The 17,103-nt window shown below is 39.0% G+C and overlaps 1 protein-coding gene across 1 annotated transcript; it reads right to left on the reverse strand.

Annotated features, from left to right (window-relative positions):
* Positions 1-2,814: 2,814 nt before the first annotated feature.
* On the reverse strand, positions 2,815-15,664 carry ankrd34ba (ankyrin repeat domain 34Ba). Its single transcript, XM_051910435.1, has 2 exons — positions 10,290-15,664; positions 2,815-5,747 (listed from the first exon to the last, which is right to left on the reverse strand). The coding sequence occupies exon 2, from the start codon at positions 5,684-5,686 to the stop codon at positions 4,034-4,036; it is 1,653 nt and encodes a 550-aa protein (XP_051766395.1). The 5' UTR covers positions 5,687-5,747; positions 10,290-15,664; the 3' UTR covers positions 2,815-4,033.
* Positions 15,665-17,103: the final 1,439 nt, after the last annotated feature.

Raw genomic sequence — 17,103 nt, forward strand, 5'->3', positions numbered from 1 at the left:
TGTTTCTGGGGTCTGTTCGTTGGATGCTGGTCGATGGATGTTGGTTTGAACTCAAACGGAATTGTTTTTGTATGACTATGATGTCAGATATACAGAGAATTATAATCATTACTTGATTGCGCACACGGTGACCGAGCATGTGAAGTCCTGCGTTTCTCAAATTTTAAGTCTGGAATCTGCAGTGTTTTTTCCCATCCGTCATAATTTACTTTTATCATATGAAGTAGCTTCATGTGGACGTAAAAATCCATATGAAGATTTTATGTAATGATTATTGTACTTTCTAAGTACTGCGTCTTATGATTAGTCAATGTTCCTCGATCTGTAAAATACACAGAGGGTAAAATACTCCTCCGTTTGATTATTTAAAACATATAGATGAAATCATCTGCTAATTCAATTAAGCTTTTATTAAGCTTAAATACTATTTTTGGAACAGTTCATGTGTTGATTAAAGGTGATATTTTTGATAGGGCAAATTATAATTCTCATTCTGCAATTATAACCCAAAAAAAAGCGCAATGTCATGCTTATGAAAACAATGGTGGTTGTTTAGTTTCAAACCACATATATTTACCAAAAATACAGTTCAGTGTAAAGGAACCATGTGCTTTAACATTTATATAATTATTTTCACACTACTGTATTGATTAAAGAAAAGGTCTTTTATTAAGATCTTTAAATGGCTTCATTAATTCATTTTACTGGACAACCTGAAAAACAGCCCCCACTATTAACACTAGATGGTGTGACCAGCCAGGAATTGAAAATCAGGCTTTTAAAGTTGGCCTGAAAAAATCTCAACACATCTGAACACTTTCCATGTTTTTGGATTTTTGAATTTTGCTCAGCCCACCATTATGCCAGTTAATAAACCTGCCAAATGTCCTCACCAGTGCTTAATTTGTGTCGAAACAGGATCTGGGACCTGTTGGTTTTTGACTGTCTGTGTTCCAGTGTTGTGCTGAATTTCGACTCCCTGCCAAATTACCTCGTTGAAGTCGCTACCTGATTGCCTAATCCTAACCTCACACCTAATCCTAAACCTAATAATTTGGCGGGGGTCAGAATTTGACACAACACCGTACCTGTTTGTGCGGATCCAGCATCTCTCGTCGTTAAACAGAATATTGGTTGTGATGACAGAAAGGGAAAGATTGATAGACAGTGAAGATGCTACCATGTACTTTTTTGCCCTCCTGGACATTAATATGCTATCTACATTAACGTAATATCAATAGACATTGCGATTAGACACGTCCCCAGTATTTGATATTCTTTATTTTGCTCTACTGATCTCCATTGAGCTGTGCCTCTTATGTTAGGATTACATGAAGTTTAAAGTTAGTTAGTCTGGTCTGCCTCAGTGGTCTAATAACAGCGCTCGCCAATGTCAAAATGAATGAGACGGCCAATCAAAGGGCCCTATTTTAACAATCAAAGCGCATGGCGCTGGTACACTTAGGCCATGTCCGAATCCACTTTTGCTAGTTTAACGACGGGAAAAAATGGTCTGCGCGCCAGGCGCATGGTCCAAAAGGGTTGTACCTAGTCTCTTCATGAGTCATGGGTGTGTTTTGGCCGTAACGTGCAATAAACCAATCAGAGTCTCATCTCCCATTCCCTTTGAAAGCCAGGTGCGCTCGCACCATGGCGGATTCGCTATTTACATGGCGGAATTTGCAAGCGGAAAGACTGAACGCTTCTCCAGAGAGGAAACGGATCTGTAGGCACATATTACTAACGCGCCCTTTAAATAACAAAAAAAATACTGCGACTTTGACTTTTGCCATTGACTTTAGACCAGGTTTTTGTTGGTCAAAGGCGCAGTCGTTTTCAGTTGCCTCAAAATAGCAACACGCCAACAATGCGCCTGAACACACCTCCTTTTCAGACTAGCACGCCCATGGGCGAACAGATGGGCGCGAGTTCATTTGCTATTTAAACAACGTGGGCGCTGGATGTGAAAATGATAACTGCGTCGGGCTGAAACTAGCAAAAAACACCTGCGTCGCGCCTGGCGTCGCATTGCGCCAGGTGTATGATAGGGCCTAAAGACTGCGAGCGTGAATTCTAGCGTGATGCGTCAGTTTTAATGGTGAAAAAGCATGAGATAAGATGCAAAACATTTGATCATTAAATGATATTAAGTTAATGTCTGACATATATCTTACGATAGAAATGTTAAAAGACTGGCACTGAACTACTTGACTTCTTTAGTCAAATTTTGCCATTTTGATTGGAAAATATATCATTTACGTGACTTGTGTAATTCGTAAATGAATGTGAGTAGCCTAAAATTATTGCCACAATATGTATATCATGCAAATTGTTCAAAATTGAGGCCTGTAAGTGCCAGAGTTTAGTAAGTGGGGATTTGAGTACATGGCATGTTATTTTAACCACGTGTTCTGCCCTTTGCGTCTTACAATTTACAAATTAAGCACTGGTTCTCACTATACTTCAGACGATAAAGTATCTGTTACTTTTAATGAGTTTGACAGATTGAAGAATCTCATGGAAACTCTTTCCTTAAATTATGCTGGATGATGTTTCTGAACTAAGTAGCCATTTTATAAATGCAATAACCTTCTCTATTCACTAGACTGTGGTCCTGCAATTTTTGATTCAGCTTAAAATGTACCTTAAACCTGCAAAACAAAGCTTTTTTCCCTCCTCATATGAATTATGAATATGTTTATGCCAAATTTCTGAAATCATTTTTAAATGCTGCAGCTTAACGAAAATCTAAATTTATTAATTTGCAAAATGCACTTTTACTGTGATTGGTGAAATGAAATACAGGACGAGTGATTGTTCCTTATTTTTTATTTCATTTTTCTTCATAGTGATAAAACACAACATAAACAGTGATGAAACAGTTTATTTAATATATAGACTTGTATATTTAAATAATCTGAAGGCTTCTATTATTCTGTCACAAACCAAATACAAATCTTCTTAAGATACAGATGATTGTTACGGAAGGATTGAGATTAAATGTCAGTGAAATGAGACATCTCAGATCTTCTCCATTATATTTGTGCTTTGTGGAATACTTTGGGAGTTAAATTATTTTCTCACTGTTACTGATTAATTAAATCATCACAATTAAAGTATTTTTATGCTTTACAAAAAGCTGTTAAGATGTACCAGTTTGCATAATGTGTATCTATTTATTCATGAAAACCAGATTTATTTGATTAATTATCTGGTATGGGACCTAAGGATGTTCTTCAAAACAACATTCATTTCTAATATGTATCTCATGTAGAATAAAATTTTGATAAATATGCAAATTCATTGTCTCATGCTCATTTATGACAACATATATTTCGACCATTTAGATAAATTGAGATTGGTGAGTGATTTGCTGCAAATTTACTGCTCGCAATATAGAATTTTGTAGAAATTGATTGTTTTTTTTTTTTTTAAGACATTGTGAGCATCAAACAATGCACAAGCAAAAGTATGTTCTATACACAATGACTCAAATATATTACAAATGAATGATTTGTAGTTGGCAAGCTGAATTTCTATGCCATTAATGCATATTTCGAACCTGCATGTTTTATACCCAGTTTTCTTAGATATTGAAGCACTTGCCACATTCATAACCATTCATTTCTATTAAGTTGTTTTTAAGTGTAGGGTGCGGTCACAGTGAAATTTCATGGGCAACAAAAAGGTCCATTGTCAATAGCATAGAGATATATGAACCACAGCTCACACAGAAGTCACTTTCAAACCAAGCAGCTTTTTGTTGGTCAACTTGAATACGAGCGAAATCCGAGAGGGGAAATCTTTCTGATCTGATCGTAGAGATTCCTTCTGTAATTACTGAATTTCCCGCACAAATTTTCACTGAGCAGTGGTAAATGTGACCGCGCCTTAAAGATGCACGGTTGAAATTGTTCATTTTAGCTTAGATGACAGATGTTATTTGTTCAGTTTCGGCAACCAGCAATGAATTATTGTCAGTGCAAATTGGCGCATTTGTTACAGTCAAACTGTTTACAATAGTAGCAACCATTCAGTGCCCAAAAATTTCTGTGAATTCACCAAGTCGCTTGAGCTGCTCGGTTTGCATGGAGTGTCTTCTCATCAGCATCCTCCTAGTCTTGAGATCCTTAGGAAAACCTGCAGGAGCCGAGGGAATGCAAGGCTTTGTCCCTGCTGCTACGCCACAAACTGCTTTGTTGCTGGAGCCAATGCTGCTTGAGTTTCCGCTTCCAGTGATGTTTGGGATCAGAGCATGCTGGTTCAGAGGAGGGAGGAAACCAGCTTTAGGATGGGAAATGGGATCCAAAAGCGCTCCAGAGCCCCGACGCTCGTAGCTGATTGGATTCCTCCTGTGCAGGTGCGTCAACGAAGCGTTCTCAAGAGACTCCCTGGAGCCTACCAAGGTAGGAGAACGCGAGTTCGCAGCAAATTTTCTCTTCTCCAGATGTCCTTTACGGTCTTCTGGAGAGTTGGCAAGGCTCACCGATAGTTGGGAATCGGAGCTGTAGTGGTCCATTCCTAGTTTCCTTCTCTGGATGATGTTGCGGAGACTGGACACAGCCAAATTTGGCAGGGATTTGCCCGGATCCTTATCAGCCGGTAGAGCTTCCACGCTGCTTTTGCTATGAAGATTGGGATGGGATAAAGAGTGCAAGGACGATAAGCTATCAAAGGACATGTTTCGGCATAGTGCTCCTTCCGGTCTTAGACCTCCACTATTGCTTCCCTGACTTAGAGTTTGACTCAAACAGTTAGCTTCTTTCAGATCAACACTGCAATGGCGTGATAGTGGCTTATTACCAAAAGCCAATCTCTTCATTCTGAAACTGAACTCCTCTTCGGGTGTGATGTCCGGGAGTTCCTCCGTAGCAGGGGTGGTTTTGGTGTGCTGTTGGGCCAGAAAAGACTGCGGGATTTTCAGCCAAGGCTCGGAGTGTAATCTTTGGAGATTGTGGAGTTTACTCACTCGACTGTGCACCAGGGGAGCCTGGTGGGATGGAGAAGCTGGCTGGGAATTGGTCATGCTTTGGAGGTCCTGGAAGGAAAACATATGCTCTGTAGGACTAGAAGAAAGAGTCCCATGTGGAGATGTACTGAGGAGAATATCAGATGGAGAAGCACAGGGAACAATGGTGGAGTTTTCCTTGTCCCATTGTTCCACCATTGCAAGTGGAGGAATGGATAGGTACTGTTTTGTCATTTGCCTTCCATATGCAAGTTTATCAGGGGTGATGATGATAACCTCTTTTCCTCTGGCTTTACATGCATCCATCAACATTTTAAGAGTTTCTTCATCGCTGGCATTGATGGCGTATATCAGAGCTGAAGACCCAGTGTGGTCCTCAAGACATGGATCCGCCCCGCTACCCAAGAGCAACGCCACCACTTCAGAACCGGCTTGCTCCAAGCAGGCGTGCATTAGAGCAGTCTTCCCACTTTTATCCTGGATGTTTGGGTCAGCTCCACTTTCAAGCAGGTACCCCACCATTTTAACCTTCGAAACACTTTGCTGGTCCGTATGCCTGCTCCTGCAGGCGACCATCAGAGGTGTTTCGCCACACTCGTTACTCTCGTTTATGTAAGCGCCACCTTCCAGGAGTAGCCGTGTGAGGCGGAGACGACATAGGTAGACGGCCTTAAGCAAGGAGTTGCTATCAACGTTGACCACTTGTGGACCTTCCATCCTCACCTCTTTCACTGTGACTCACACCTGATGGGGATCACGGATGCTGCCATGACAAAGCCTGTGAAGAGGGGGACAAGATTAGCCAGGTAAAGCCTGACATATAACAATAATGGTGCTTTTCCACTGCGTGGTACGACTCGGCTCAGCTCGACTTGCTTAACTTTCGGTTTGCTTTTCCATTGCAGTTTAATACCTCTTCAAAGTGGGTGGGATTATAGACTGATCGTTATAGTTGTGCCATCTCTATGGCCGTGTATCCGCTCCTCGGCTACCAACGAGAGGAATGTCTGCACCTCGTCTAATGACCCTGATACAGCCATTTCTTTTTTTCAAGTTGCGTCCGACGGTCGTTTAAAAAAGTTGTGCGAACAAACAATACTGTGGTGGCTGTTACTGACTATTTAAATCTAGCGGGTTTGGTGTCTCGTGTTTCAAATCCAACGATGCTGATTCTCTCTGAGAAATCAGTGATATGCAGTGTTTACACATCACATTTTAGTAGCGGTATGGCTCGCTTAGAACCTCAACTGAGGTGGTACTATTTAAGTGAACCATACCGAGCCGTACCTTGCAGTGGGAAAGCTCCAAAAAGTGAGCCATACCGTGCAGTGGAAAAGCACCACAAGAGTCCGAAAAATGTAATTTTTCAAAATGGAACAGTTAATTGAACATTTAGATAAAATATTTATATCTAAAAAAAAATATATAGTGTGCATGTGTTTTTTGTTGAGTGTCATATATCAGGCTTTTATGGCTTGTATAGTACTGTGTGATATAGTATGAAGGAAATATGAAGTTGGGTTGAAAATGGACAAACCCAGCAATTGGGTTGTCTTAACCCGGCGTTGGGTTAAATGTTTGCCCAACCTGCTGGGCATTTTTTTTTCTAATTTCATAAATTATATACATCTGTATTATATCTAATTCCATACATTATTATTATTATTATTATTATTAATAAACATTATTATTATTATTATTATTATTATTATAATAGGCTGGCTTAAAATGAACCCAAAATAGGTTGGAAATTAAAAATCAGACACAATCAAAAGGTGAACATTTATTAATAAGCAATTTAATAAATGTTTATTGTTTATTATTATTCATTAAACTTATTAATAAATGTTCATTTATTAAACATATTAATAAATGTTAATTTTCAACATATTTTGGGTTAATTTTAAGCAAGCAATACAGTAATTTTTAAACAATAGTTGTGTTAAATAAAACTACCCAGCAGGTTGGGCAAACATTTAACCCAACCTTTGGGTTAAAACAGCCCAATTGCTGGGTTTGTCCATTTCCAACCCAACTTGGGTTGTTTTTAACCCAGCATTTTTTAGAGTGTATGTAGTCGATTGTGTACAAGTTTTTCAGTAACATTTTAGCCATACTGATAATTTAGAGGCCTTCGAAATTTTTGTTTCAAATATGATACAGTGGGCTGTATACGACGGCAAATTACACGCATTACATGTACTAATTGGAAGACTCAAGTAGCTTTGAGTTATTGTGGTCTGCTCATTATTAGATGCTTGATTGGTTACACACAAATGCTGCAAAAAAATTAAAATGGAACCAAATGCACTTCCCGTTTCATTACATGTTTCTTATCCAGTCTTGCTCAGCAACAAGCTCTCTTTCTGTAGAATTACAGCTCTCTCTCCAATACCTTTTTTTTTTTTTTTTTTTTTTGAAAAGCTAAATTCAATACACCGAAGCAGAGACCTTGGCTTTATTGTTTGCCATTACCTCCAGACAACATTCTTTGCAATGCCTGTCCTTTTCAGTATGAGCGCAGAGCTTGGCCTCCCTTATGCTTTCTTTAGCAACTGCATCTTTCTAAAGGCCATTGTGTTTGCTGTCCTTGGTGTTATTTTCTCAGAGCCTGCAGAACATCATGCCTCTGATTGGGGTTTATAAAGTGTTTCTGAATACATTTAAAGTCAATCAGAGAGACAGTTAGTGGTGCTTATGCAAAGAGAGTAGGGGTGTAACTATATTCAAACCGAACTGAAAAACCGTGATACTCTCATGGCGTACCGAACGCACCACGCCCAGCCCTGGCCCATTGGATCTACACGACGAATACAGCATTGTAGCCTAACCACCAATAATCGCAATAAGCTCAGCCTTTTGTTACTTTCGATAAGAAACAAAGTGTCATCTTTCAAATTCTGTCCATTTTATCACAAAATTCAAGCAAAAAAATGTCGTTTTGACGCACTTTGATGTGGCGTGACGGATCACTGTACAGACGCCTCATTACAAACGGCCGTGCGGAGAACGAGTGAATGCGATCATCTCTTCCTCTTTAATACTAGTTACAGAATAAACATGAATGAACATCTGAAGGTATGTTGAAAGATAAATAGCAACTGAATTTAGGCTAATGGGCTCTTAACCTTTAATATTATAGTAATGTCCAAGTAAGGGCTCCCTATATAGTTTACAGCATTAGCAGAGATAAAAAAAAAATTATCCTTCAGAAAGTTTTAATTATAATTTGTTTAAAGACACAGTTTGTTCAGTAAACTACTGTTTAATTTAAAAAAAGAGCAATTTCATTTAGTTTTCTCCCCCTGCTGTTACGAACCGAACCGTGAATTCAAAACCTGAGGTACCTACCGAACCGTCGCTTTTGTGTATCGTTACACCCCTAAAAGAGAGTATAGATAATGTATTTTATAAGCGTCGCCCTACATCTTAGGGATGGATTATAAAGAAGTCTCCTTGCAGCTAAACCATTTGTAATTTGTTTGCTTTTGCAAACTATTCTTATTTTTGTCTCTCAGAATCTGGCCTTGTGAATTAAAGACAAACATTTTGAAAACAATCACTTCCAGACATCAGTACAACTTCCATGCTTCGCAACTGTGAATGAGTCTTTTTTTTTATAAACTTTTTTTGAATTTGCATACATTAAAGGGTTAGTTCACCCAAAAATGAAAATTCTGTCATTAATTACTCACCCTCATGTCAGTCCACACCCGTAAGACCTTCGTTCATCTTCGGAAAACAAATTAAGATATTTTTGATAAAATCCGATGGCTCAGTGAGGCCTGCATTGATAATTAACACTTTCAGATGGCCCAGAAAGCTACTAAAATAATATTTAAAACAGTTCATGTGACTACAGTGGTTCAACCTTAATGTTATAAAGCGACGAGAATACTTTTTGTGTGGCAAAAAACAAAATAACGACTTTATTCAACAATATCTAGTGATGGGCGATTTCAAAACACTGCTTCATGAAGCTTCGAAGCTTTACGAATCTTTTGTTCGGAGAGTGTATCAGTCACGTGAACCATTGAAATTTCGAAACGTTTCGAAACACTTATGACGTAACGAAGCCTCATTTACTGAAATCACGTGACTTTAGTTTGATACGCGCTCCGAACCACTGATTCGAAACAAAAGATTAGTAAATCTTCGAAGCTTCATGAAGAAGTGTGGAACGACATGAGGGTGAGTAATTAATGACAGAATTTTCATTTTTGGGTGAACTAACCCTTTAAAGTCAACATGAAATCAAAATTGACCCTTTTTCTTTTCAGTGCGCTAACCACTAGGCTATCAGCGCCAACGACCCTTTTTCTTGTTGATTGTTAACGATTCATTAGTGCACGTTATTTCAAAGATAATTTCTAAATTTTTGCGATCTTTCCCCAAAATGCAACATGAAATCGAAATTATTAATGTGCATTCCCGGTATTACTGTCTAAAAGTCATTAGTGTGCATTATTTCGAGGATGACTTCAAAAGATGATCTTTGAAATAAATTTCTGGTCTTCCACCAGAATGCAATGCTTTCCCTCTCAAACGACTGTCCTTTTCAGCTGATGCTATGAAGTCTCAAGTCTATATAAGTCTATATAATACCGAGTTACCCTCAGAAAAGTCAGATTACAGTTGTAAAATGCTTGCAAATATAAATTCATGTTGACTTTAATCGCATTTGCATGATGTTAAAATCAAAGCCTCAGAACTTTATCAGCACTGACTGTCCAAGTACCATTGTGCACTTCCTCTATGTGAACAAGTTGTCATGAGCAGCTCGCACGCTGTTACCATGGAGGAAATGACGATTGCTTTTGAGTAGCGGTGATTGTACCATGTCAGCGATGTTCTGCTCAGCTCTACTGGGAGCAGGTAGAGAAGCTCCACTTGTGGGTTGCACATAGAAAGAGTAAAGTGGCCTTTGAAAATCCTGCCCAGCTGTTCTGCATATCAATATAGATTAAAAGAGCAAACGCTTCAGAAAATGACTTTATGCCATTACGCTTATGGTTGTCTTCAAGCTTTTGTAATGTACATGGAAAGATGATATGTAAAACAGCATATATTCAGTATGCACTTGTGATTTTGAAGAGGTCGCAAAGTGTTTCTATTCTAATCAAGGCACTGGTTGTTCTCACTGCTTCAACTTAACCACTGCAACAAATGAAAGATCTAACAATGCATTAAGCAGACCTTATTCAGTGCCTTCAACTTTGTGGTAGAACATGTACCTTCAGTGTGCATATGGTAAGAAATGATACTACAGAGTTGCAGTGTGGTAAATGGATAAAGAAGAGAGAATACATTTTGTTCTTACCGTACAATCACAGACAGATATTTAGAGCGATCCGGATAGAGGCCGAAGTCAGTTATGCCACAGCTGCCTGTCTGTCTGTAGTGTAAATGTGATTGAGCGCGCTTGCATTGCAGGCATGACGTTGATCGGATCTAAGCGACAATGAGAGGTGCATTATTCACATGCTGAGAGGAGAAACAGGCAGGGTGGGAGAACGAGCGAGAGAGAGAGAGAGAGACAGAGAGAGAAGCAGGAAAACATCAAGACTTAAAATAACCTTGATTCTCAAGAACTTCAGATACACATTTGGACCCTTACAGGATTTAGAAACGATTTAAACAAGCAATTTTGTAAGATTTTGAGACATTTCTTACAATATATTCATTCTAAGGAGGCCCAACCACAAGAGTCTATCTATCTATCTATCTGTCTGTCTGTCTGTCTGTCTATATCATTCTATCTATCTATCGTTCTATCTATATCGTTCTGTCTATTGTTTTATCTATCTATATATCTATCGTTCTATCTATATCATTCTGTCTATCGTTCTATATATCTATTTGTCTATATCGTTCTATCTATATCGTTCTGTCTGTTGTTTTATCTATCTATCTATCTATCTATCTTTCTGTCTATCGTTCTATCTATCTATCTTTCTATCATTCTATGTATCTATCGATCGTTCTTTCTATCTATCTATATCGTTCTATTGTTCTATCTATATCATTCTGTCTATTTTATCTATCTATCTATCTATCTATCTATCTATCTATCTGTCAGTCTATCTGTCTATCTATCATTCTATCTATCTATAGTTCTATATATCTATCGTTCTATCTATCGTTCTATCATTCTGTCTATCATTTTATCTATTTATCTATCTATCTATCTATCTAGCTATCTATCTGTCGTTCTATCTATCTATTGTTCTATCATATCGTTCTGTCTATTGTTTTATCTCTGTCTATATTGTTCTATCTATCTATATATATCATTCTATCTATCGTTCTGTCTATCTATCGTTCTATATACCTATCGTTCTGTCTGTCTATCATTCTCTCATTCTGTCTATCATTCTATCGTTCTGTCTATTGTTCTATCGTTCTATCTATCGTTCTATCTACCGTTCTATCTATCTATCTATTGTTCTATCGTCCCATCTATCGTTCAATTGTGCTATCGTTCTATCTATCATTCTATGATTCTGCCTATCTTTCTATCTATCGTTCTATTGTGCTATCCATCATTCTATCGATCTATCGTTCTGTCTATATCGTTCTGTCTATTGTTTTATCTATCTATTGTTTTATATATCTATCGTTCTGTCTGTATCGTTCTATCATTCTATCATTCTGTCTATTGTTCTATCGTTCTATCTATCTATCTATCTATCTATTATTCTATTGTTCTATCATCCCATCTATCATTCTATTGTGCTATCGTTCTATCTATCATTCTATGATTCTGCCTGTCTTTCTATCTATCGTTCTATTGTGCTATCCATCATTCTATCTATTTGTCGTTCTATCACATTGTTAAAAAAAATTATATTTGATGATTTTAGTTATTAATATTAATATTAATATTTTTCACTGTTTCATGTCAATTAACCACATTTATTCCCCAAATTCTCAGTATTGTAATGCATCGTGTTTTTTCTTGATTTTTTTTTATTACAGTAATAGAATACTGCAATACAATGTTTTATATTTTATTAATATAAAGATATATTAAAGGCAGTAAATTAAACCATGATGTATAAATATTGTATATTTGAAATTACAGTAATAAGACTTTGAAGAAGAAATGTGCTCTATTGTCATAAAAATAATGCAAATTTCTGATAATAATGCAAATGCACTTAATTTTCTTAATGAAAAACAAAATATAAATAGTTATTTTTGATTTTGGGATTGACTGTTACCCAACCAATTTCATGAGATTCACCCATGTGAATCACCCGCATTCACTTATGTGTATAAAAGTGATGCTGCTGCTGCAGTTATTAGTTTTTTTGTTTGTTGTAAGTATTACTTCACTGTAGAGAGCCTGAGGTTCAGTAAGAGACACTGCACCATTCTAGCCAAGTTGAAACTGTACTTCCGGATGCATCATCTTTGGATGATGGCAGAACTCAAGGACATGCAGATGGAAGCGCTGTAAAATGCTTTTCAATGCTTCTACCAAACAGGAAGCAACTCCTGGAAAAAACCTCAGCTGCATTTCCTGTCTTTTTTCCATCATACCTTAGATATAATGGTGTGTGTACATCTGCACTACACTGAAATACTAGCTACTTTACATATGTGAAAAGAACTGTCGTCAGGTTGATTGGAAGGTGAGATGGCGTCGTTTCAGTCCACTTGAGCAATGCCGTCTCCATGACAACCAGTGAAATAAAGAACCGCTGCGTATGTGTCTTGTGCACACAGGTTTGACTAAACTCACTGTGAACTTCCACACCGACTGAGTGGATTTGATAGGTCACCGTGATTTTTGCCAAGTAAGACATGTTCCTGGTTCAACATTGTGAAGGAAATTTTAATTAATTATAACTAACATTTCTTTTTCTTGCAGTCTTAACATTTCTATGCTTTTGAGAACAAAAAATGTACAGACACTTTAGCCAAAGTTAGTGTGTTGAAATAACAGATGCATAAAGGAGGCTAGACGGGTGTTCGAATATAATGACCCCATGACCTGAGTATCAAGCTGAAGTAATCAAAAAACCAAAGTTGCTTTGCCAGTAACAGAGGTTGGGGGGCGGGATTTGCTAAATTGCACATACGAAGAACCAATCATATTAGAGAAAAATGATGTTACCTTTGCCATGTATCTCGGCCATGATAAAAGCATTTTAAAGACATTGTTTGGAGTCTGTGGTTACTGCAGGTTAGTGGAACACTTATTCCCAAGTTCATAGGGGGATGAGACGTCGTCCGACTCAGCTGATGTTGATTAGGAGATGTGCTAGAGGATAAATTTGTAAGCGTTGATTAGGAGACGCGCCATTTTAACTCCAGTCAGGTGCCTAGGGGAATTTCTACCACAACATCTAATAATTGTTGATCCTGGAACAACATTCCTGTCCATCAACATAATGATGGTCTGAGCTATCGACACGACAGATCTCGTCTCAGGTTGTTCTTGGTGTGTATATATAAATGCATACATGCATACACCGATCAGGCATATCATTATGACCACCCCTAATATTGTGTTGGTCCCACTTTTGCTGCCAAAACAGCCCTGACCCATCGAGGCATGGACTCCACTAGACCCCTGAAGGTGTGCTGTGGTATCTGACACCAAGATGTTAGCAGCAGATCCTTTAAGTCCCGTAAGTTGTGAGGTGGAGCCTCCATGGATCAGACTTGTTTGTTCAGCACATCCCACAGATGCTCGATTGGATTGAGATCTGGGGAATTTGGAGGCCAAATCAACACCTCAAACTAGTTGTTGTGCTCCTCAAACCATTCCTGAACCATTTTTGCTTTGTGGCAGGGACGCATTATCCTGCTGAAAGAGGCCACAGCCACCAGGGAATACCGTTTCCATGAAAGGGAGTACATGGTCTGCAATGATGCTTAGGTAGGTGGTACGTGTCAAAGTAACATCCACATGGATGGCAGGACCCAAGGTTTCCCAGCAGAACATTGCCCAAAGCATCACACTGCCTCTGCCAGCTTGCCTTCTTCCCATAGTGCATCCTGGTGTCATGTGTTCCCCAGGTAAACCATCCACATGATGTAAAAGAAAACGTGATTCATCAGACCAGGCCACCTTCTTCCATTGCTCCGTGGTTCTGATGCTCATGTGCCCACTGTTGGCGCTTTCGGCGGTGGACAGGTGTCAGCGGCTATGCAGCCCCATATGCAACAAACTGCGATGCACTGTGTATTCTGACACCTTTCTATCAGAACCAGCATTAACTTCTTGAGCAATTTGAGCTACAGTAGCTCGTCTGTTGGATCGGACCACACAGACCAGCCTTCGCTCCCCACGTGCATCAATGACCCTGTCGCCTGTTCACCGCTGTTCCTTCCTTGGATCACTTTTGATAGATACTGACCACTGCAGACCGGGAACACCCCACAAGAGCTGCAGTTCTGGAGATGCTCTGACCCAGTCGTCTAGCCATCACAATTTGGCCCTTGTCAAACTCGCTCAAATCCTTACGCTTGCCCATTTTTCCTGCTTCTAACACATCAACTTTGAGGACAAAATGTTCACTTGCTGCCTAATATATCCCACCCACTAACAGGTGCCGTGATGAAGAGATAATCAGTGTGATTCACTTCACCTGTCAGTGCTCATAATGTTATGCCTCATACTTACACACACACTGGCTGTGTTCGGAATTGAATACTAAAGAGTATTTTTATTTTATTATTACACACCTGGAGCTGTAACATTGTACATGTGTCTGCTGTTAATAGAAACCATGAACCTGCTACAAAGTGGACAGTCTAATTGTTTAGCCATCGTCATGGCAACTACTCAAGAACATCAGGTGCAACTTTTTTTTTTTTTCCAGGAAACTGAGTGACATTAGTGATGCTTTTTCTCTATTAGCAATCGGCAATGTTTGCTGAGATTTTTTTTTTTTTTCATTTCAGATGATGTACATGTGAAATCCATTACCTGTGCACAACTTGCTGACACAAGACTACAGTATGCATAGGGTGTTCTGAGGGTTTTTAGGACATTGCTATGCTGTTGATAGGGTTTCCTGAGAAGTTGATAATACATTGCTAGGTTTTTGATACGGTGTCAAAAGAGCCCACCCTCAAGTCTCTATGATTTTAGATGAATTATGGTTGAAGTTTAATACTTAGAGTTAGTGGTTTGAATAAACAAATAGGTTTGAGCAATAGTACTAGTGATGCTTGGTTTATCAAACACCAATAAAGTGACCTTTTGATTCCAGACATGCCACAAGATGGCACTCTATGAGCAGTTCTTAACAGCTTTGTTTGCATGAAGATGCTTTAATTATTTATATTAATTTTAATTTTATACCAGAATCTCTGTTTGGTAATACAAAGCAATTGAAATAGTTTTATAGTAACACCACTGAAAGAAGCACAGTAAAATGTATATTTGTTGAATTCATTTAATGTTTTGCAGCTCTGTTGTTGATGTTTCAGTTTAGTGGTGCAAATAAAAATGATGTTTGTTCTCAGTATTTGAACATCTGGCCTGGAAATGCCCTTTCCAAAATAAATCCATAAATCTTTGGTCTTGATTCTTCATTCCATTTGTATTTGTTTAGAAACAGGACATCTACAAACAGATTGCCACACTCTCCCTGTTTTTGAGATTTATAAGTATGCTGCTATATTTGGTATTTAACAGACAAACCAGTAATCCCCCATAATCCCACAGGGTTGCCCTGCCCTTGCCATTCCCTGACCCAAAGGCTCTTTGGAGGTTATAATTGAGTTTAATTTATGCTCTTTTATATATATATATATATATATATATATATATATATATATATATATATATATATATATATATATATATATATATATATATATATATACATACAGTATCTCACAGAAGCGAGTACACCCCTCACATTTTTTTAAATATTTTATTATATCTTTTCATGTGACAACACTGAAGAAATGACACTTTGCTACAATGTAAAGTAGTGAGTGTACAGCTTGTATAACAGTGTAAATTTGCTGTCCCCTCAAAATAACACACAGCCATTAATGTCTAAACCGCTGGCCACAAAAGTGAGTACACCCCTAAGTGAAAATGTCCAAATTGGGCCCAAAGTGTCAATATTTTGTGTGGCCACTATTATTTTCCAGCACTGCCTTAACCCCCTTGGGCATGGAGTTCACCAGAGCTTCACAGGTTGCCACTGGAGTCCTCTTCCACTCCTCCATGACGACATCACGGAGCTGGTGGATGTTAGAGACCTTGCGCTCCTCCACCTTCCGTTTGAGGATGCCCCACAGATGCTCAATAGGGTTTAGGTCTGGAGACATTCTTTAGCAAGGCAGTGGTCGTCTTGGAGGTGTGTTTGGGGTCGTTATCATGTTGGAATACTGCCCTGCGGCCCAGTCTCCGAAGGGAGGGGATCATGCTCTGTTGGCATTCATGGTTCCCTCAATGAACTGTAGCTCCCCAGTGCCGGCAGCACTCATGCAGCCCCAGACCATGACACTCCCACGACTGTAGGCAAGACACACTTGTCTTTGTACTCCTCACCTGCTGCCACACACGCTTGACACCATCTGAACCAAATAAGTTTATCTTGGTCTCATCAGACCACAGGACATGGTTCCAGTAATCCATGTCCTTAGTCTGCTTGTCTTCAGCAAACTGTTCCTTCTGGGACGACAGCCATGCAGGCCAATTTGATGCAGTGTGCGGCGTATGGTCTGAGCACTGACAGGCTGACTCCCCCACCCCTTCAACCTCTGCAGCAATGCTGGCAGCACTCATACGTCTATTTCCCAAACACAACCTCTGGATATGACGCTGAGCACGTGCACTCAACTTTTTTTATTCGACCATGGCGAGGCCTGTTCTGAGTGGAACCTGTCCTGTTAAACCGCTGTATGGTCTTGGCCACCGTGCTGCAGCGCAGTTTCAGGGTCGCGATCAAAGGGGCAGGGGCTGAAGCCCCCCCGACTTTTCTTTTCCTGTTTCTCCCTGTTTTCTCTCTCCTGGTCTTTAAGGCTGCAAAGGTAGAATGGAGAAGAGTTGTTATTGTTTCATCACACATCTGTTTTTAATATACACTATGTATGTGTGTGTTTCTTGGAAAGCAGCCAAGGCTAGGAAAGAGGGCCATAAGGCTGCTCTGGGAAGA

The sequence above is a fragment of the Ctenopharyngodon idella genome, chromosome 10, assembly GCF_019924925.1.
Source record: "Ctenopharyngodon idella isolate HZGC_01 chromosome 10, HZGC01, whole genome shotgun sequence".
Taxonomy (NCBI): Eukaryota; Metazoa; Chordata; class Actinopteri; order Cypriniformes; family Xenocyprididae; genus Ctenopharyngodon; species Ctenopharyngodon idella.

What these genes read in the sequence shown, in the direction of transcription:
- ankrd34ba (XM_051910435.1), bottom strand. Translation starts at nt 5,686, where the DNA reads ATGGAAGGTCCACAAGTGGTCAACGTTGATAGCAACTCCTTGCTTAAG.